We start from the raw sequence: 21,516 nt of genomic DNA on the forward strand, positions 1-21,516 counted from the left end.
TCTGGAATACCATGTTGCTAACAAAAGTTGAATGATAAGTAATTGATAAGATTGACATGGAATTTAGATCCTAGTGGGTAATAGCATTGGAAACAATCTGTGTCCCTCTAATGAAACACTGAAATAATTTGGTACATGGATTTGGTACATCCACACAATGGGAAGCTATGCTGCTATTAAAAGAAATGAGGCCCCAGAAAACTAGCCAAGAAGTGGGTGACAGCAATTCCGACTGGTGGCTGGGAAGCAAGGGTAAAGGACGACATTTTTTGTAATATACCTTTTTGTGCCTCTTGAACTTTGTATAAAACATGTGTATGTTTTACCTAACTAAAAAAAAAGAACAAGGTAGATCTGTGTGTGTTGATATATGAAATAAGGAGAGCAAGTTTCAGGATGGCATGATCCATTTTAAGAAGGCATGATATGCTACCATATACATAGAAAAAAATTGAGGAATGTATGCTATACCGTTAATGGCGGTCATCTTTAGAAGCTGGGGTTGCAAAACTTTCACTATCTAGATCCGTAATGAATTGTCTTACAGCCCGTATATATCATATTCATAATTAGAAAAAAGCACCACCTATACACATATATTTAAATATGTGTGAGATGTGTGTCTGAACAAGTTAGCAGCACTGAACAAAGAAAGGAAAGAACTGATTCAAGAGACATTTGAGTGATAAAATTAAAAGGAATTGTTAGCAATTATGTATGAGAATTCAGGAAGAAGTCAATGTCGTATAGTCATTAAGATTAAGAGAATGGACTTTGGAGTCAAAAAAGCCTATAATAAAATCCCAGTTCCACCATTTATTAGCTATGTAACCTTGGACTCAAAGTTGTTTAAGCTCTCTGAAACTCAGATTCCAGCTTTGTAAGACATAATGATGTAAGACCTACATCATAGGGAATAAAGCAAATCAAGAAGGCAAAGAACCTAGGTTGATATCTGCCACGTAGTAGATGTTCAAGAAACAAACAACAACAATAATACATGACTTCTACCATTCTGGCCCAAGTATTTAGAGGGAACATGTTGTTTTAAGTAAAAAGGAAAACATAGGAAGAGAAGTAAGTAAGAAGGGAATCATTTAGTGTTGCCCAAGGTGAATTTGAAGTGCCTGTGGGAATACCCAGATGGAGATGGAATACTGCGAATCGAAGCCAAGGCAGAAGGTGTGAGTGGAGGTGTCATCAGCACAATAATGGAGGTCCGAAGGGATGGAAATCACTGAGACATTCCAGAATGAGCGAGGAGACGAAGAGGAAAGGACCAGGAACAGATTCGAGTGGACGCCTGTCTTGGACATGAAGACAGAGGGGTCAGGCAGGATTGAGAAGAGGAGGTCAAGAGAGGCAAGAAAGGCACCAAGGGCAGAGAGTATCAGCAGATGAAGGCTGTGATTGGCTGTGTACAGTCCTTCAAAGGGCAGGCTGAGCTCCAAGAAGAGGATGCATTCTAGCAGGGTATGAAGGCAATAGTCCTATATCACCAAGAGTTAAAATGAGGGATCACATGCAGTTGGTATTTGTTGAACATGTTAAAGTTCATAACCTGCTTTCATATCCCTTCTCTCCCTTGATTCTCATGGCAGCTCCGTGAGGCAGATGCTATTGTTCCCTCATAAGGAAACTGAGGCTCAGAGAGATTAAACGATTTGGCCAAAGTCACAAAGGTAGGGAGTGGCAAAGACAGCCTCTAACAGAGGCTTCCTGACACAGGCCCAGTTGTGTTTCCTCAACATCCTGATGCCCAGCAGGGAGGAAATGGTGACAGTAAGTAGCTACTGGCTTCATTATTTTGTTTTGTTTTGAGTTTTGCTTTGTTTAGAGTGGGAGAGATTTGAGCATGTTTATAGGCTGAAAGGAAGAACTTTGTCCTTCTGAAAGAGTTCTAAACCTTATTTTTAAAATATAATTTATTTTGAAATAATTTCAAACTTATAGAAGAGTTGTAAGAAGAGTACAAAGAACTCTCTTATCTCCTTAAATCATATTCTGCAACTGTTAAGATTTACCATTTTCTCCCCCAACTCATTATCATTATTTCTTTTCTGATTAATTTGAGAGCAAGTGGCAGACATGATGCCATTTCATCCCTAAATATTTCACTGTGTATTTCCTCAAAACAAGTACACCATTCTATAACCTTTGTGCAACCCTCTCAATCAGGAAATTAACCAAGCTACAACACTACCGTCCAATCCACAGACCCCATTCAAATTTCACCAACTGCCCAATATCTCCTTTTCCTTTGTGTCCCAGGATCCAAATCCAGGATTATGCATTACATTCACTTATCATGTCTCTTTGATCTGCTTTAATCTGGAACATTTCTTCACTCTTTCCCTATCTTTCACGACCTTGACAGTTTTAAAGAGTACGGACCTTTGATTCCGTAGGACATCCCTCAACCTGGATCCATCTGGTGTTTCCTCATGTCTAGACTCATAAATTCTTGACTGGAGTACTACACAAAAAAGATTATGCTGGGTTCTTCTCAGTGTATCACATCAGGAGGCATATGGTGTCAGCCCATCCCACCACCCATGATGCTAACCTTGATCACCCGGTCAAGGTGGTGTCTGCCAATTCTCTCCACCGCAAAGTCACCATTGCACCTTTGTAATTAATGAGTATTTTCTGGGGAAATACTCTGAAACTACTCTAATATCCTGTTCCCCATCAAACCTCCACCCACCAGGCTTAGTACCCATTGATGTATAAGTCAGTGTATGAATCAACTTACAATAGTTGCCAAATGGTAATCTTTCTACTTCCATTATTCCCTCTCCATGTATTAGTTGGCTTTCTATTGCAAGGAAGAGTTTTCTCTTCTCCCTGTATTCATTCACATATGTATTTATTTACATCAGTATGGATTCCTATTTCAGTCAAGGGGTTTGTAATCCATTACTATCATTACTTATTGATACTCAAATATGTCCCAAATTTGGACAGTGGGCATTCCTTTAAAACAGCTTCTGTGTCCTTTGGACATGTCTCCATCATTCTTGGAGCACTTTTTTACTTCCTAGCACTAGAAAATGTTTTGGGCCCATCTTGTACTTTCCTTGGATAAGGGGTGGGAACCAAGGGAGGCCAGGCAGCAGGAACATAGGACTGAAGTTAGACAGAGGCCTCACCAAAGTCATGCCAGAGGAAACTGCTGACGAGGATTTCCCTGCTGGCACAACCACCCACTCCTCATGCAGGTGCAGAGACTATATCATGAAGTCTCCCTGGGTCTTGTTTTCACTCCCTTGAGATCCAAAGTCCATTTGGGAGCATTCCAGTTGGTTGGCTTAGGCTGTGAAGAAGTGGGAAGCAGGAGGAATGTCTTTCTCCAGGTGCCATAAAGAAGGCAGAGCCTCAGCCTACCAATATTGTCCACAGTAGGGGACTGTGTGGAAATAGGAGGAGGATTTTAACACTGGCTGACCAACAACACCTTCCCCAAATACCTTCTTCATAGTTAGGAAACAGAGATACAGATTTAAGCAAAGGAAAAAGTTGGAGAGATTATGCACCAAACCAGTGGCATGCTGGTAAATGTTTAACAAAAGCTACCCAGAAAGAAACAGCCCTGATTGATAGTATTACTATTTCTGTTGTGTAAATACTCCCACCATGGCCAATTTCAAACGTGGTCTCATTGAACAGAGAGTTGGGAAGAGATGTGCAGTAGCTCGCCATTACATGCATAGCATTCCCACCATACAGATACTACGGATGTAAGCAATCCCAAGAGATAATAGGAAAGTGCAGTAAAACAATTAGGAAGTGACGAATTTTGAGTATTCATCACTTTTGCTTTAATATAATTTATTTAGTTGTAAATGTTTATAATTTAATTTTTAATTGAAACTGTGTTTAACAAGTGGAATGCACAATTCTGGAAAATCAGCAGTTGTCTCTCATGAGCCAGTGTGAGTCTTCAGCACGCCAAGGTGCCAAACTGTCTCAGTGTTTTTCTCTGATGGTGGGGAAGGCATGGCTTTATTCATTTATTTTTTACTCTATAGTATTTCTTAAATGGTAGAATTAGGAGTATTTTTTTAAAAAACCGTATGTGTGTTTTCAAATAAGAATTTATTTTTTAAAATAAATAGGTCCTCAGAAATTTTGGCCCTTGTTTCTCCACCCTCAGTTGAGAACAGTGTCAGCTGGCTTCTCTGACCCCAGTCACAACCTCCTTCAACTGATTTATGCAAAAGGCTGCCAGATTATAATCTCTAAAATATAACTTTAGTTCTGTCTCCCCTTTCCCAAAATCTTCAGTCACGTTGAGAACAAATTGTCAGGCAGGATTTGAGCTCTACTTCCTTTCCAAATGTCTTCCCTTCCTCCATGTTTTGCCAGGGGTTTTCTGCATTTCATTGGGGGCTCGAAGGGTCTATAGAGAAGAGAAGGTGTGAGGCTCCAGCCCCTGCTTCCATCATAGCAGCTCTGATTCTATTCCAGGTAAGATTTCATTTGGGGAACAAAAGCATCCTGTTGCTTAAAAACAAACATTTAAAATGAACCATTTTAGTCCAACTGCACGGCTCATCCCAGTCAAGCATTCTCAAATTTGCATGCTTCCTTTAGGCATCTCCTGTGTTCATTCACTTCAACTGATGTGTATTGAGCACTTCCTATATGCCAGGCACTAGGCATAAAGCAGTGGACAAGACAGACTGTCTTTCCCTGGGGACCTTACAGTTTAGAGGAATGACCATGGATATTTGAATAAATTAAGAGACAATGCTTTTCCTTTTCTTTGCCCTCACTCATCCTTTGAGGTTTATCTCAGAGGCCACTGATTTTGTAAAATCTTTGGATCTGTCTTTCCTACTAACCAGAAGAACTCCCTTCTCCATGTAAATTTTTGCATGTCCACGGTGTTTGTTTGTTTTTTTTTTTTCCTGTCCAGCATCTATTCCCTCACCTTCTGGTAGCAGTACCTGGAACAGTCTTTGGGAAATCACTTCTCCCTCCCCTCCCCTCTCTCTCAGCCCATTGGGTTCCAATTGGTCTCCAGGAGTGGGCAAGTGACCCAGGCCTGGCCACCTGGCACACAGAATCCTCCTTAGCCACCATGATTGGTTCAGATCTGGTCACCCCTTTGGCTACCGTGATTGGTTTGAGATGGAAAAATGATCCCAAATGGCCCATAGTCAACCCCAGACATGTGTAGGAACTTCAGGAAATGGATGCTCTCTTTCCTGCTGAATTTAAGCCTGAAAGGACATAGACCCAGAATTTTTGGCAACAATCTTGTTATGCTGCGGAAAGTGAAGCCAATATGGAGGACAGTAGAGCTGGACGATGGGAAGAGACAGGATCCTTGTGACATCGAATGCCTGGGTCAAGCCACACCTAAAGCCTGGATATTTTAGTTCCTTAAGCCAATAAATATTCTCTTTTGCTGAAGAAATTTAGCCAGGTTTTCTAAAAGAATATTGAGTAATCTGCCACATCAGAGTAATTCTAACCTGGGCTCTCTAAAGCTGAAGGCTGGTATTTCTCTGGCTTCAGCCCACCTGCTATGAAGGAGCCCCACTCTCTCTCAAGTTCTCCCCAGTGAGTTTTGAAGTCCCCAGGAGACTCCTCATGTGTGGTTGGAAAGCTGATCCTCTGCCATTTCCTTCTCTCCCACTAGGCTCTCTGGGGATGAGGCAGGCCCCCTTTTCCTGCAGATGCCCAGAGGGTAGCCCTCTCTCAGCCATGCAGTAAAGCGGCTGAGAGCGAGCCAATACTGAGGTCCCCAGTATCCTCACCCTCTTAAGGCACTTACGGTCTGGGTCCAGGGAGCTGAGGTCGCTGGTGCCCCATCCAAGGGCACAAAGATGCTGCACCGGCTGCTTTATCTTCATAGCTCCGCTTATGGGGCACTTGCCTTGCGCCAGGCACTATGCTGGGCATTTGACACTCATTCTCATATGTAATCCTCACGGCAACCTGAAGGGGGGAGATAATGACTACATCCTCATTGAACAGATGAGTTCAATGACTGGGCGAAGGGCCCACGGTTAGTAAGTGACAGAACAGGGTTTCAGGACGTGCTTAAGTACTGCCCCATGAATTGTGGCCAATAAGAATGGGCAGGTAGCCGCGGAGGCGAGCCTAAGGAGGGGAGGAGGAAGAAGAAGGGACATTTGGGACTGCAGGAAGTTGAAATGGTGGCTTCGGAAGCTGCTTGGGGATGAGGCTGGGCGCGGTCCCAGGGCCGAGCGAGAGCCGCAGAGCGCCACGCGGCGACCCAGGCGGCTGCGGTATTTTCCGCGCACAGGGAGTCGGGCTTGCCAGGTGGGGGCGGCTGGTGGGCGGGGCTTCGCTGGACCCGCCCCTTGCCCAGGTGAGGCGCCCGAGACCCAGGCCGGAAGGGAGGAAGTGTCTCCTCAGTGCTCAGAGGCGCACAGTGCCCTGGCTGGCGGGCTGGCGGGCCAGGCCTGCTAGGCGCCCCGGGACTGGCCCGGCCGGCCGGGCCTCTGGCGGGGGTGGAGGAGGAGGGTGCCGCGCCCTGCCCGGCCCAGGTGTCGTCTCCGGGGGCGGAGTTTGGGAACCAGGCAGCGGGAGATTCCCGGCCGGACTGGCGGGCGGGCGTCGAGGGACAGAAGCGGACGAGACACGGCAGAGCCGCGCGGCGCGGGGAGTGCGCAGAGTAGGCAAAGGCGCCGAGCCGCCAGCATGTTCTCCCGAAACCACCGGAGCCGGGTCACCGTGGCCAGGGGCTCCGCCCTGGAGATGGAGTTCAAACGCGGCCGCTTCCGACTCAGCCTCTTCAGCGACCCGCCCGAGGTGAGAGCCCCGCGTCCCCGCCTTGCCCTTCGCAGGCTCCCGCAGCCCGGCCGCCTCGGCCGCCCGCCCCCGCCAGTGCGCACGCCGAGGGGCGGAGACGCCGCGGAACGGCTACAGACCGGTGCTTGTTGACTTGAAAAGTAAGGCGCGGACCGTCTGCACGTTAATCGGACCCGCGCCACCCGACACTCCCTGGCCCAGTTGGGATGATTTGCTTCTGCCTGGAAAACTCCAGGTTGGCTCCAATTTAAGGGGTCCCAGGCTCGATTTCCAAAATGTGCCTGGACCCCGGCCCCTCCCGGGCATCCCGGGGCAGAGGGCGGTGGGGAGCTGGGCGGGCTCCAGCAGCTCGGACTCTTGGCCTGCGCGCCCGCTCCTTCGCTGGCCGCCAGCCCCATCCCACAACCTGTCTCAAGCGCCTGGGACAGCCTCCATCATGTCTCCACTTCTAGGCCAGGTCTGCCCCCTTCCCTGAAGCCCTCCCCTGCTGCTCCTCTGTGCCCCTGAAGGGCTGGGAGAGTGTGGGGGGAGTTCCCTTTTAACGATTTGGGGTTATTTCCCACACTCAAACTTTCAGCCTCCTTTCCTAGGGCCTAGGAGGAGGCCAGCCTCTAGTCTGACAATTTCCTCCATAGCCCCCCGCTCTCTACAGTCGTTGTCCAGGTCTGACCCTACCTGTAACTCCCTCGCGAGGGGCTGAAAGGTGTGGGGCTGAGCTACGATCGAGAGGGAGAGTAGTAACCGTAAAGAGGCTGTCCCCAAGGTCAGCTCTCCTTCCCCGCTGGGCCTGGAAAGAGTTAAGTGAGGGGGCCCTCCTCCCGCCCCCCTCTCCCTCGCTGCCCGGATTCCAGGCCTGGCTTCTGCCCTTTCCCCCCAGCCTGCCTGGAACAAAGGCCCTTTCACACTCTGTCCTGGGCCTTCTCTGACTCAGAAGCTAGTGGACCTGGGCGAGAGGGCCTTTGTCGGTCCCGCACAAGCAACTCCGCGTGGGGCCAGCGTGGGGGAGTGAGGGGCGAGGCCCGGGGACCAGGAGGAGGGGCCTGTGAGCTGGGGCCGCCCCCGGGATAAGCCCGGCCTTTGGGGGCCAGTGCTGAGGAGGAGCCGGGGCGGAGCCGCACAAGGCCCGGCCCGCTGCCGAGGAGAGTGTGACTCCGTGGGCCCGGGGTGGAGGGGGGGCAAAGCTGCAGCTGGCTGGGAATCGGGGCTGGTTTCCTGTCTGGAAGGGAAGGGGCCCGCAGAGGGGAGCGGGGGCAGCAGCAGACAGGCACACCCCTGCCTTTCTCCCTCTCCTCCCTTCTGCTGGAAAAGCGAGGTAACTGTGAGCCCAGGGTGGGGCGGGCTGGATGGGGGCCCCAAGTTGGATGAGGTGGCCCTGGGGGTTGGGCTGCGTTATCCCTTTGTCCCCCTCCCTGGGCTCACTCTCCCCTCGAGTCCTTGCCTTCAACTCTCTTCTTCCTTAAACTAAGCCAGAACCCCTCTCAAAGAGCTCCAACCTCCTGACAAACCCCACGACTCCGTAGAACCTGCATGAAACGTCCCCTCCCTGCCCCCTTCCAGCTGTGCCTGCCCCTCACGCCCTACCGGCACACAGATTCTCTGTCTGCCAGGCCAGGGATGTGGGCGGGGGCTGGGGAGGGGCCAGAGACGCAATGAAAGGGCCTTTTTCTTCCACAGCTGGGGGAACAGCTGCCACCAAAGCAAGACTGGACACTTTGTGCCCAGAGCCCCCTCTGCAGCTGGCCGCCCCTCCTGGGACCCTGCTCATCCTCACCTCGCTTTCCTTTGCTGTTATGCCCGGCTCCCGCCAGGGCTCTGGAACAGCGGTAGGCAAGGAAAGTTTGTCACAGCAGCCAGAGGGGTCTAACAGGAGTGCAGAAGGACAGGGGTGGCCTCTACCCTCTGCCCAAGAGCTGCCTCTTTCGAGACCAGGGGAGCAGCGGGAGGAGGGACTGTGGGGGCAGCGTGGTGCGGGCCCACCCCACCCCTCTGGAGGGGTCAACGAGGGAAGGGGCACTGGGGGGCACAGAGATGCAGGACAGATTGCACATCCTGGAGGACCTGAATATGCTCTACATTCGGCAGATGGCGCTCAGCCTGGAGGTAACACCCCCACCCCTGGAGTACACTTCTTCCACATGCATCCCAGCCCAGGTCTCAGCCCTGCCCATCCCTGCTGGGGCTGATGGGGGAGGGCAGGGCCCACTCAAAGTGGAGAGGGACAGGTGGTTCTGTATGCCCTACGTTGGGTGCTATGTGTGGACCCAGGCTCAGTTCTGCCAATCAGAGCATTATGTGGGCAACAGGGTCTTCACACATATTACTGGAAGCTCTGTGGGTGGGGGTGGATGTGGGTTCTGGGGCCGAAGGCCCCTTTTAGGTATGGGAAGAAGAGAGGAGTCCAATGTGAGAGAGGTTTGCAAGGAAGGATGTGGCCTTACTAGAGAAGGCGACCGGGACTCTGGAGCAGGATGTCAGGATTCTGCTGGCCCTGGAGATGGCAGGGAGCTGTTTTTTTTTTTTTCAAATTTATTTATTGTTAAACACATTTATTGAACACCTGCTATATGCCAAGCTCTTTTCTAGACCATGAGATACCTCAGTGAACAAGATAGGAAAGGTCCATTCTACTGGGGGAACAGATGATAAACATACAAACACATACATGATCTCACATAGTGAAATTATGGTGAAAACAGGGGGATGTAACAAACATCAGGTAGGGGAGGCAGCATTAGATGTGGAGGTCAGTGGAGACCTCTGTGAGGAGAACATTGAGCTGAGACCAGAGGATATGAAGATATGTGAAGATTGAAGGAAGGGCTTTCCAGACAGAGGGCATAGCAAGGGCAAAGGCCCTTAACTGGGATGAGTTCTGGTTCTGGTGTGGCTGGAAGACAGTAGTTGGGGTCGAGCTCATGGGCAGAGGCCAGGTTATGCAGGGCCTTGAAGGCCAGGACGAAACACTTAGATTTTTCTGTGAGTGTGATACTGGCCCATGGAAGGGTCTTAGGCAGGAGGATGACACATCTAATGTTTTAAAATGACGGCTGCTGTGGAGAATGGGCTAGGCTGCAGTGGGCTGGGAGAGAGGAGGTTTGGCAAGAAAGGTGGCAGAAGACCACCAGGTAGGAGGTTGTTACCACCCTAGAGAAGTGAGCCTGGTGTTATGGATTAAAGCGCTCATGGTGGAGACTGGGAGAAGCGGGTGGGCTTCAGACGGTGGTGGGAGATCTGACAGGGCTTGCCAATGGATTGGACGTGAGGGGTGAGGCAAAGATTGACTCCAGGGTGAGTCCTAGGTATGTGGCTGAGCGACTGGGCAGTGTGGCCATTTCCTGAGATGGGGAAGATGGAAGAAGCGGTAGAAGTGACCGTCTGGACTAGGCAGGGGGTGGCTTCTGAGGGAGGTCAGACAGAACAGTAAAAAATCTAGATCAGGAGTGGCAATTTCTTGTATGTGTTACCCGTGCCGCCTGCAGCCCTGCCCCCATCCCTGGATCATAGTAGACATTACTAGTCAATCATGGCACTCTTTACCAACAAGCCCAGCTGTGGCCTCAGAATCTTTATGAACTCAAGCTTGGCCATAAATTGTGCAGGTTGTGTCCTTCACAAGGGCGCCGCAAGGCAGAGGTAGGAGTCCTGGCCTGGGTTCGGGCTGCATGAGGAAGGGGGGTCCTTTTATCTAACCTGTTTGCCTGGAGAGGGCCATCTTTTTTAATGCACAGAAAAGGTGCCCAGTGAGCCTGCTGGGATTCTGACAGTACCTATTATCCTGTGTTGGCACAAGAGGTAAAATTTATTTGCCATCCCTAGTCCTCTGCACTGTCTATGTTACGAGTTACATGTGGCTATTTAAATTTAAAATTTATTAATTAAAATGAAATTTAAACTTTAGTTCCTTAGTTGTTCTAGCGACATTGCAAGTGTTTGATGGCTACTGAACATTTCCATCATCACGGAAGATTTTATGGGACGGAACCGATCTAGGTATTGAAATGTGTAACTTCTGCATCCCTCCATGTCATTTTTCTTCAGAGGAGCTCTGCCCACATTCTGGGGCAGAGGACAGGCAGAGATTTCACTTTCGTCACCTCTCCTTCCGCCATGGGCTGCAGGTGCTGTGTTCTTTCTCCAGGAAGCTCAGCAGTTCCCCCACCCTCCTTCTCAAAAGAGAGGCCCACTGATGTTTCAGGGATTAGCAAGAGAGGTAGTCTGGAAGAGTAAATCCAAGAAGACTTTCTGGAGGAGGCAACTTAAGCTGCAAGTAAAGGGCAGGTGGGAGTGAGAGAAAGGTGGTTTTTAAATACGTGCTGAGGCCAGGTGGAGGTCAGACTTTCCCATTTAATCCTCAAATAGTGCTGTGAAGGAGGTGTGATACTCCCCAGTTTACAAACTGAGGCTCCCAGAGTTTAAGTTCTCACAACTAGTCAGGTTCCTAAGCCAGGATTTGAACTAAGCCCTGGTTAGAGATTCTGAAGGGAACAGAAGGTGATGAGAAGCAGAGCAGGAAGTCAGGGACAGAAGAGAGTGGGAGGGACGGGAAAGGATGTCCACAGAGGGCCTAATGTGTACCGGGGCTTCTGCCCATGACTCATCCTCCTTCAGCCCCTTGGGCCCTGACCCAGGTCGGCCTGACATCCAGCTCTGGGCACTTTCCCAGGAGTCTGGTGAAAACGCTGCCTGCCTGGGGAGATGTGGGTGGGGAGGGGGCGGCAAGAAGCTATCCCTGCGGTGGGGAGATGAGGGCAAAGCACAGGGATCCAGAGCCCACAGCAGAATTCCTGAGATGCCCTGCCCACGGGGTGGGAGCGGGGATTCCTAGGGCGCTCTCTGCCGTGGAGCCGTGGGAGAGTGGATTTGGGGCCAGAGGGCGGCGGGTGGGGAGTAGCGAGGGGTTTCTGGGCCCTCAGTCCGGCTCATCCAGGCTGGGCTTGGGGACTTCTCTCTGGCCCCAGTTATTCCAATTTATACACTGTCTTCCTCCCCCATGCTCTGGGGCAAGGGGTGACCTTGGAGGGCAACCGCAATGCAGGAGGGGCCTCCCGGCCTCCTGCAGCCCGAGCGCGGCGCTGAGGCCCGGAGCCCTTTCTTGGGCGGTGTGGGAGCCCCCGGAGGTACTGTCGCGGCGCGACTGGGTCTCTGTGGTCGAGCCACCGGAGCTCGGAGTCTAGCCCAGCAGGGACCACCCGCGTCCTAGAGCCCTTCGGCGGCTCTCGCGGCAGTTGGGAGCTGATGTCACCGGCGCCCTGAGCGCCGCGGGCGGGGGCGGCTGTGCGGGCACCGGGTCCCGCCGGCTCCCCGGACCCCGCGCGCTGCCTGCGTTGGCGCCGCGCGCGCAATGGACAGGGCTAGGGAAGGATCCGTGAGTGCTGGGGCCGCGACCAGAAGGCCAGCCAGGACACCTCTGTGTCTCCTCCTCCTCTGCTCTCACCCCTTTGGGGTGTTTGTAGTAGAAGCTGGATGCAGAATGGGATGGGGAGTTGGCAAGCAACGAAGCATAGCAGAGGTGGGACCCCGGTGCAGGCAGACATAGCGGGGTGGAGGAAGCTGTGTAGTCTGGGAGGGCTTCCTGGTGGAGGCGGCGTTGGGATTGGGTTGGCCTAATTCTGAAGGGTCAGGAAGGGAAACAGGTGGATAGTGCTGGGGAAGGGGGGTGATGAGACTCTGGCATAAGCCAGGAATAAATAGTGAAGGAAGAATCTGCAGGGAGGCTGGGCAAGGCTTTTGGAAGCAGAAATTTAGGGTATTCAGATCTTGGAGGCTTGAAGGCTGGAGCCACCAGGGACAGAAGCAAGGGCAAAGGGTGTGGAAGAGAGGTGGCATGACGGAGATGACAGGTTTTGGGTGGTCACATTCACCCCCCACTTCCAGCCTGGTGGTTCCACTTGGCTTGCCTCCTGAACTGATGTGTACACTGTCTCAGGGTTAGTCTTCTACCTCCTCTCTGAAGCCTTCCCCATCACCTCAGCCAGAAGCTAACAGTCTGTTTCCTGTGAGGGTGTTTAGGCCATGACATGGCACTTATGGAGCAGCCATTAGTGTCTGCATCTCTCACCTCTCAGCTGGATGTGAAATGTGGAGCTGTGGACAGCACAAGGATGCTGCAGTGTTTGTCGGGTGAATGCTGCTGCTGCCCAAGTAGCATCATTAAAATAAGCATCCTCACCTTCATGTATAGCATGTTGGGGGCACTGCGCTAAGTGCTTCACGTTCCTGTCTCACTAATGCCTCACAACCGCAGGATGCGGGGACTGCTTCTGTCCTCATTTTACTGATGGAGAAACAGAGGCTTAGGGAGGTTCAGTAAATTGCCCGGTGCTTTTAAAATAAATTTATTTCCATCTTCTCAAGACTGGCAGGGCTGTGACTCAGACCCAGTTTTGTTTTATGTTGAACCGGTGCTCTCACTCTCTGCTCTGTGCCAAGACCTCCACAACTCCTTTCTGAGCAAATGTTTCTGAGAATCCTGGTGCCTCTCCCAGTGCCCCCTCTCTGGCCCTTACACAAAGCCTGCTCAGCCCCTCACTCCTGACCTCCTGCTTCACCTGCCTTCTTCTTCTCATTCTTTGCCTCCGTCTTCAGCTCCCAAGCTCAGAGGGCCAGCAGGTGGCAGATCCCCTAATTTGGGGTGTGTACGAGAGTCTGTGCAGCACGGGTGAACTCTGTAGGTGGTATGCTCCCTCTCCACTGATCCCTTGCCACCTAGATGTCCACCCTCATCACTTGAGTCTTTCGGGTAACCCAGGCTGGGCTGTGCTATCCGTGGCCATTCCCTTTAGCTGGTGGTTCTCAGCCCTGGCTGTATCTCAGAATCACTTGGGGAATTTTCAAAAAAATGAACATGCCTCACTCTCAGAGATTCTTATTCTGCAAGTCTGAGGTGGAGCCTGGTAATTTTTTTTTAACTTAGAAGATTTAATTTTTTAAAAAGGTAACAATTTCCAATAGTACAGTAGTAGAGTAGGATATGTATATAAATAAAGTATCTTAAATCTGTTTTCTATTCCTGGCTCCCAGTCCTGCAACCACTATTTTATGCCTATCTATGTATATGTATATGCATGAATATATATATACATGCATTGCTTAATGACGTAGACACTTTCTGAGAAATGCATCGTTAGGCGATTTTGTCATTTTGCAAACATCACAGAGTGTATTTACACAGACCTAGATGGTATAGCCTACTACACACCTAGGCTCTATGGTACTAATCTTATGAGACCACTGTCGTATATGCAGTCTGTTGACTGAAGTGTTGTTGCGGCACATGACCATATCACACACAAATGGTAGCATGCTATAATACTGTTACGCTTTCTTTTCTCACTTTATGTATTTTGAAGATTGTTTCACAGCTGCACACATGTCCACCTCACTCTTTAATGTCTGCAATATTCCATATTTCATGGTGAAGATGTCCTGTAGCTTATTTGACCAATGCCCTATTGAAAGGCTTTTCATCTTAGTATTTAAAACAATGCTGCTGTGAATATTTTTGTATATATGGCTTTGCCCATATGTTTGTATTTGTAGGAGAAACTCCTAGATATTGGATAGCTGGATCAAAGGATATGTAAATTTGTAGTTTTCATAGATTTTTCTAAATTGCCTCAAAAGAGGTTGAAGGAATTTTTTTTTTAAAGATTGGCACCTGAGCTAACATCTGTTGCCAATCTTATTTTTTTTCCTTCTTCTTCTCCCCGAAGGCCCCAATACATAGCTGTACATTCTAGTTGTAGGTCCTTCTGGTTGTGGCATGTGGGACGCCGCCTCAGCATGGCCTGAGTGGCGCTATGTCCACGCCCAGGATCTGAATCAGCGAAACCTTGGACCACAGAAGCGGAGCACGTGAACTTAGCCACTGGGCCACAAGGCCGGCCCCAGGCTGAAGGAATTTAAACTCCCCCCATCAAATGCACAACAGCATCTGTAGTTTTACAAAGCTTCTCTGGTTATTCTTGGGCAGCTGAGGTTGAGACTCAACCTTCGCTCTTGAGTTGCCTGAGACATAAGTTTCTTATCAGTTTCTCCTGGGCCACAGCCCACTTGGGGACTGGAGGGTGCTTCCACCTGTCCCCTGACTGACATTTCCTTCTTATCCTTTTCCCCACTCTGGCTAGGACACAGAGTTGCAGAGAAAGCTAGACCATGAGATTCGGATGAGGGAAGGGGCCTGCAAGCTGCTGGCGGCCTGCTCCCAGCGTGAGCAGGCTCTGGAGGCCACCAAGAGCCTGCTGGTGTGCAACAGCCGCATTCTCAACTACATGGGCGAGCTGCAGCGACGCAAGGAAGCGCAGGTGCTGGGGAAGACAGGCCGGCGGTGAGCAATGGGGAGGCAAGGCCTTAGGAGGGGTAGTGGTGCAGCGTGCATTTATATGTGGAGTATGGACCATCCTGAAGATGACCTCCCCGTGAAGCCCTGTCAGGGGCCTGGAAGACACCTTGGTGTTTTACTAGTGCAGTGTGCTACCCAGAGGTGCACTAGTGAGTAGCTAGGAACGCCAGTGCATCTGGTGAAAGGCTGGCAGTCTGAGGGGTAGTTATGCAAAAGCATGACTTTACTAAGCCCCACCTGTGATCTGATGAGGCTGGCTGGCTGGTTTCTAGAAAGCCAGTTTTCTCAAAGCCAGTTCATCAAATGGTCAATTTGCTGAATGCCCAATTTACTACAAACTGACAATAGTTCATTATCCCTGGGGTTCACCATCAGAGGCAGGGATTGGGAAGTGAATAATAAAAAAAACATTTAAGGCAAAGCCTACCCCTTCACATAAATTAGATTGTGCATTCTAAAAGGGCTCAGCTTCTAGATGTGAAACAAAATCTACAATGACATTGGACTCTGCTGATCTGACAAATCTAGTGAAATGGTTGAGGCGATGCTGTGGTAAAACTAAAAGGTTGGAGAAAATATTTGACAAGTTGATTATTCTGAGAATTGGCCATTTTTGGTAAATTGGTCATCTGGAGAATTGGTTTCTGGCAAAGTGGCCTGCTTGACCCCACAAGGTGGAGTGGGGAGAAGGTCCCATCTCCTCACTGGTGTGGTGCCCATACCAGCTCAGCCATGAAGACTAACACAAGGAGAGGGTGCCAGGAGCCCTCCAGAGCTCACCTATGAAGGCAGAACACCCACTCTACGGCTGCCCCATAAAGCTAAAGGAAGGGCAAGCAGGGGGACAGCTTCTACTGTGAGTTTAGTTTCCTGAGAGGCAGTCATCGACAGGCTCTGTGTGGCCCCAGTCCCCACACGCAGCCCAGACAGTGTGATCTGAGGTTCACCCCAAGTCCCTGACAGCTAAACACATGGCCATCAGTGCCACTACATCAGGCCCTACTAAGTCGCTAGTTACATTAGTGGCACTATGAATTAGGATGGATAAACCATCACCTTAGGAGAGGGACACATGCTTGGTGAGACCTGGTGCTGGGGGGAGAGGAGGAAGGCTGGGTGCCTGGGGCCCTGCAGGGGGGATGGGGAACTTGGGGCACTGGGAAGGCTCAGCATGTCTACTCAGGAGAGCAAGCAGAAAGCAAAGCTTGGGGGGAGGGCAGGAGAGAGGTCTGTGGCAAATGGAACACAAATATTCCCTGGTTGGGTTTTCTCCTTTCATCAAACACTGGTTAGCTTGATTTTCCGAGGGATCCAGTACCCTCTTATTTCAAAGAAGCCATGAGATGGAGACGAGCTGCCTCCCTTATTGTTAAAAAGAAAGCCTGCAAACCCCTCTAAGCCTGGGGTTTAATGGAGCAGAGCCCTTGGACAGGAGTCTCTGGGCACCTGTCCCCTTAAGGCCCCACTTGTCCCTGGCAGGGGTCTGGGCAGGTGGTCAGGGAGGGTGCTTGGAGGGGAGGAGCCCCTAGCTTGTATTATGTGTGTGACCAATCTTGCCTCTAGTGTCTCCAAGCCCAGCACCCCCTGGGTTCAGTCGGTAACTCTCCCTAACAGTTCCTTAGCCCTGCCATGGCAGTCTGGCTGGGGACCTGGGGGTCCTAGAGCCCTTGGGAACTGGAGCCAGGGGGAGTAGCATCACGAGGCCAGGCTAGGATGATGTGATTTGCCCACAGGCCTTCTGATAGTGGGCCACCCGCTGAGCGCTCCCCCTGCCGCGGCCGGGTCTGCATCTCTGGTAAGAAGCACAACCACCCCAGCCGCTGGCACTCCTTGCCCAACCATAAGACCTCCTGCCCCATCTCAACATCTATTCCTACCCCTCTGCCCCGTAGACCTCCGGATTCCACTCATGTGGAAGGACACAGAATATTTCAAGAACAAAGGCGGTGAGTTCCACATATGCTGGGACGAATTCAGAGGGGTGACTCTGAGGTTGGGGGCTCCTGTGGGGCAGTCTTTACCAGTTGGCCCTCTTTGTCCCCAGACTTGCACCGCTGGGCTGTGTTCCTGCTGCTGCAGCTAGGGGAACACATTCAGGACACAGAGATGATCCTGGTGGATAGGACCCTCACTGACATCTCCTTTCAGAACAGTGTGCTCTTGTGAGTACCGCATCCCTGTGGCTCCCTCCTTTCTCCACTCTGCTCCAATTCTCGGATGAGGCAGCTACAAGGGAGGAGGAGGAGAGGGAGATGGGCCTTCCTGGAGAGCTGTTCTGCTGTTCTGTACTTTCACATCCATCCTCTAGCCTACTCCATCCTCCCTAACCGCCCCCCTGACCCCACCCCACAATATTCCTGGACTTCCCCAGGACCATCCTCTTTTCTTCCTCCCACATTCTTATAGCTCTGAGGCAGGGCCAGACTTTGAACTGCGGCTGGAGCTGTATGGGGCCTGCATGGAAGAGGAGGGGGCCCTGGTTGGCGCCCCCAAGAGGCTTGCCACCAAACTCAGCAGCTCCCTGGGCCGCTCCTCAGGGAGGCGTGTCCGGGCATCGCTGGAGAGTGCTGGGGGTTCGGGGAGCAGTCCCATCCTGCTCCCCACCCCGACTGTGGGGTAAGGCCTTGCATTCCCCCACCGCCCTCAGCTGCCTGTATCCTGACCACAGGTGACCTCTGAGCTGTCTTGTGCATGCAGAACCTATTTTGCACTGCTGCCAGGACCAATAGGAATGCAAGGAGAGCTAGGCCCCAGGGTTTTCAGTTTTTTTGCAGCAGCAATACAGCTTATGTAGATAGAACAGAGCACCCTGGTTGGAGCACAGTAGCCTGGACCCTGCAGTTTGCCTCCAGGTGCCTGAAGGGACCCGGTGGAACCACTGGACCTCTGAGGAGCAGTTTGAGAATCTCTAGGATAATGAACAGAATGCTGATTCTGGAGACAGACGTGGGTTCGAATTTCAGCTCTACCACCTACCAGCCATAAATTATGGGCAGATTTCTTAAATTCTCTAAGCCTCAAGCTGCTTCATCTATAACTAAAGAATGCCACCAACCTCACAGGGCTGTTGGGGGAATACAGTGGGGTAACATCTTTAAAGCACAGGACGCAGCACTTAGCAGGAGCTCAGTAAATGTTTGTTTCAGCTGCTGTGGGGGAGGCAAGCTGGTTTTCTGTGGGGCAGCCTGATCAATGGAACAGACCTGCTCAGCCCTTCCAGCCCCTGCCGTCTAACACTCCCCTCCCCTGGCTGAGGCCCACTGCTCTATCTGTCCTGTAGTGGTCCTCGTTATCACCTCTTGGCTCACACCACGCTCACCCTGGCAGCAGTGCAAGATGGGTTCCGCACACACGACCTCACCCTCGCCAGCCACGGTGAGTATGTGTGTGCGTGGAGGATGCTGGATGGTGAGAAGAGGAGCCTTGGATGGTCCTCTTCGCATTCCTCACCTCATCCTGCACTTCCTTCTCCCCAGAAGAGAACCCTGCCTGGCTGCCCCTTTACGGTAGCGTGTGTTGCCGCCTGGTGGCTCAGCCTCTCTGCATGACTCAGCCTACCGCCACTGGTACCCTCAGGGTGCAGGTGAGGGGGTCTTGAGGAGTGGAAGGGAACAGGGAGAAGGCAGAGGAGAGCTGGAACACCTAGGAATCAAAGGACTATTGAAAACTCAAGATCTGGATGGAGGAAGGAGGGGTATGGCAACATGAGAGGAGGATCAGACAGGAGGGCGGGTTGAAAGCAGCAGATTCTTGATGGGGGCTGGGAAGAAGGGTGTTGGGGGGTGTGATTCCCCCAGGAAACCTGGAGTCATTTATGCAGCAAGCTGGGGAGCTGCAGGACTGGGCGCGAGTGCATGGAGTCCTGAAAGGCACAAACCTCTTCTGTTACCGGCAACCTGAAGACTTGGATACTGGGGAAGAGCCGCTGTTTACTATTGCGATCAACAAGGTGACGGGTCCCCTGGTGGTGAAGCCACCAGGTGCCAGGCCAGGGCGCCTCTCCTTCAGGCCCCAGGAGGGTGGGCAGAGACCTCAGTGAGATCAAAGCTAGCCTCCTGCTCCTAACAGCATCACAACCAGCTTCAGGGCCAGGAATCCTGAGGGGACCATATTCTCCACTAGCATCAATGGATAAGGATCATCCTTTCTACTCACCAGCCTCAGCCCCTGCCAAGTCTCAGAGGGGGTTCTACAGCCAGTCTAGGATTGTTCATCCTCCTTCCATCTTTCCCCTCAGATTCCAATCTGTATCTACTTCACTTTTCCTGGTTTTCTCTCCCAACCCAAGTCCATGACCCTGCTTTGCTCCCTAGCCCTTTTGCTGGCTCTCCTGCCAGCTTTTATGGAAGTGCTGAGGGACCTTAGGCCTCAGCATTCCTGCCTGCCTCTGTGCCTTCCCCACCTTGCTCAATCCCTCTTTCCTTGTCTCCATCTGCTCCTCTTTCCCCAAGGACCATCTGTCTCATCCCTAGTCCTTTCCTGCCATTCCTTCCCACTCTGGTCAGTAGGAGGCAAATGAGAGGGCTTGGTGAAAGCCCCACAAGCTCCTCCTCCTAAGGCAAGGAGGTTCAAGTTGCCTGATGTCACTGCTGACTGCTGTGACCAAGGTGGAGGTGGAAGCAGACCCCTTCTTTCTCCTGCAGGAGACTCGAGTCCGGGCAGGGGACCTAGACCAGGCCGCAGGCCGGCCCTTCACTCTGAGCATCAGTAACCAGTATGGGGAGGACGAGGTGACACACACCCTTCAGACAGAGAGTCGGGGAGCCCTGCAGAGCTGGATGGAGGCTCTGTGGCAGCTTTTCTTTGATATGAGTAAGAGCACAGGGCTGGACTGAACCTTTGGGAGGGACTGGGGTTTCTTATTTTTACCAAAGGCTTCAATTTCAAGAATGTGTGGAAGAGAATGTAGCAGGGGAGAGGGCAGCCTGGCCCTCTCTCAGTCCTTCCCCTCCCCACCCCCAACCAATGCTCCCCCTTCAGGTCAGTGGAAGCAGTGCTGTGATGAAGTCATGAAAATTGAAACCCCCGCTCCCCGGAAACCACCCCAAGTCCTGGCCAAGCAGGGGTCCTTGTACCATGAGACGGGTGAGTGAAAGTGCACTCCGGGAACCTGATGGGAAGTGGGTGGGGGCTTCAAGGGAACCCAGATGATGGAAGCAGAGAGAAAGCACACTTGGGCTAGGGCAGAGCTCCGGAGGTCCAAGTCCCACCCAGTCCTTTTGTATTCCTTTCTCTTCTCACTCTTCTTAGAACCACCTCCACCAAAGTTCAAAACGAAACCCCAAAGAACCAGATTCATTTCATGGATTTCTTTCCTAATTTTTTTTTTTTCCTGTTTCCCTTTCTGCATGCGGATTCCTGTCTCTTCCTCTGACCCTTCACTTGCCTGGCACTGCTTTCATTTTCCTCCTCTTTCTTGATTTCTTCACCCACTTTTGTGAAACCTCTCACCCCTGTCCACCCTGCCCCCCACATCCCATAGTCTTATCAGAGCCCACGGCTCCAGGTGGCCCAGGTGAGGGGCTGCTCCTGCAGGATAATGCAGTCTCGGCTGAGATCCGGGCTTTGCTTTCCTCCTATTACAGCGACAGGTGATGTTCAGGGCTGGGTAGGCCTGGGGCCTAATCTCTGACTAGCCCCCTCCCCTCAACCCTTTCCTGGTGCCACAGCTATTGAGCCGCTGGATGACATCGCAGCGGTGACAGACATCCTGGCCCAGCGGGAGGGCGCGAGGCTGGAGACGCCCCCACCCTGGCTAGTGATGTTTACAGAGCAGCCTGCCCTGCCTAGTCCCTGCTCGCCTGCTTCAGTGGCCCCAGCCCCAGCCCGGACCCACCCCCTGCCCTGGGGGCGACCCCGAACGTTCTCCCTGGACGCTGTCCCCCCAGACCACTCCCTTGGGGCTTCCTGCTCGGTGGCCCCTCTTCCCCAGCAGCGATCCCCACGGTCCAGAGGACTCTGCAGCAAAGGCCCGCCCCGCACTTGGCTCCAGTCACCAGTGTGAGAGAGAAGGGTGCTGGCAACAGGATCTGGCCAGAAGAGGAGATGACCTATGTGCAGTTGGGCTCTGGACATGGCGCTGTCTTTAGCAGGTTGGCCAGCTTGGCCTCCCCTTCTTCTGCTGGACTGGGAGTAGGCTGGGGAGGGGGAACAGAAGCCCCTCTTAAGCTGTGGTTGCCATGGTGCTGAGGGACTCATTCCCGGGGCTGGCTGGGACCCCCTGAACCCTTCTTGGGAGAAAACTGGAACCAACCCTGGCCTACCTCCCTGCACTAACCAGCTTTGAGGATGGCACTGAAGAGCCTGGGAGGAAATGCACCTCCCCTGTGACTCCCACATCAACCATTAAAGTTATTTAACAGCAGCCCTCACCTGGTTCTTGAGGA

At 51.8% G+C, this 21,516-nt stretch overlaps 1 protein-coding gene and 1 long non-coding RNA gene across 8 annotated transcripts; one reads left to right on the forward strand and one right to left on the reverse strand.

Moving 5' to 3' along the window:
- Positions 1–3,814: 3,814 nt before the first annotated feature.
- LOC138917660 (uncharacterized) lies at positions 3,815–7,630 on the reverse strand. The gene is made up of 3 exons (XR_011425970.1): positions 7,465–7,630; positions 5,786–5,949; positions 3,815–4,506 (listed from the first exon to the last, which is right to left on the reverse strand). It is a non-coding gene; the product is annotated as an uncharacterized lncRNA (long non-coding RNA).
- RTKN (rhotekin) lies at positions 6,130–21,494 on the forward strand. 7 transcript variants are annotated; one of them, XM_001500407.6, is made up of 13 exons: positions 7,904–8,101; positions 8,464–8,889; positions 14,916–15,115; positions 16,864–16,925; positions 17,023–17,076; positions 17,175–17,292; positions 17,537–17,746; positions 18,411–18,505; positions 18,607–18,713; positions 18,951–19,079; positions 19,774–19,942; positions 20,111–20,215; positions 20,800–21,494. In XM_001500407.6, the coding sequence occupies exons 2-13, from the start codon at positions 8,818–8,820 to the stop codon at positions 21,132–21,134; spliced, it is 1,656 nt and encodes a 551-aa protein (XP_001500457.2). In that variant the 5' UTR covers positions 7,904–8,101; positions 8,464–8,817; the 3' UTR covers positions 21,135–21,494. The 7 variants fall into 7 exon arrangements, with proteins under 7 accessions (XP_003363014.3, XP_023474608.1, XP_023474607.1 ...); XM_070235282.1 differs by having other exon boundaries at positions 7,933–8,101; positions 20,613–21,494; XM_003362966.5 differs by lacking the exons at positions 7,904–8,101; positions 8,464–8,889 and adding an exon at positions 6,130–6,789.
- The last annotated feature ends 22 nt before the right edge of the window (positions 21,495–21,516 follow it).

Source organism: Equus caballus, chromosome 15, assembly GCF_041296265.1.
Source record: "Equus caballus isolate H_3958 breed thoroughbred chromosome 15, TB-T2T, whole genome shotgun sequence".
Taxonomy (NCBI): domain Eukaryota; kingdom Metazoa; phylum Chordata; class Mammalia; order Perissodactyla; family Equidae; genus Equus; species Equus caballus.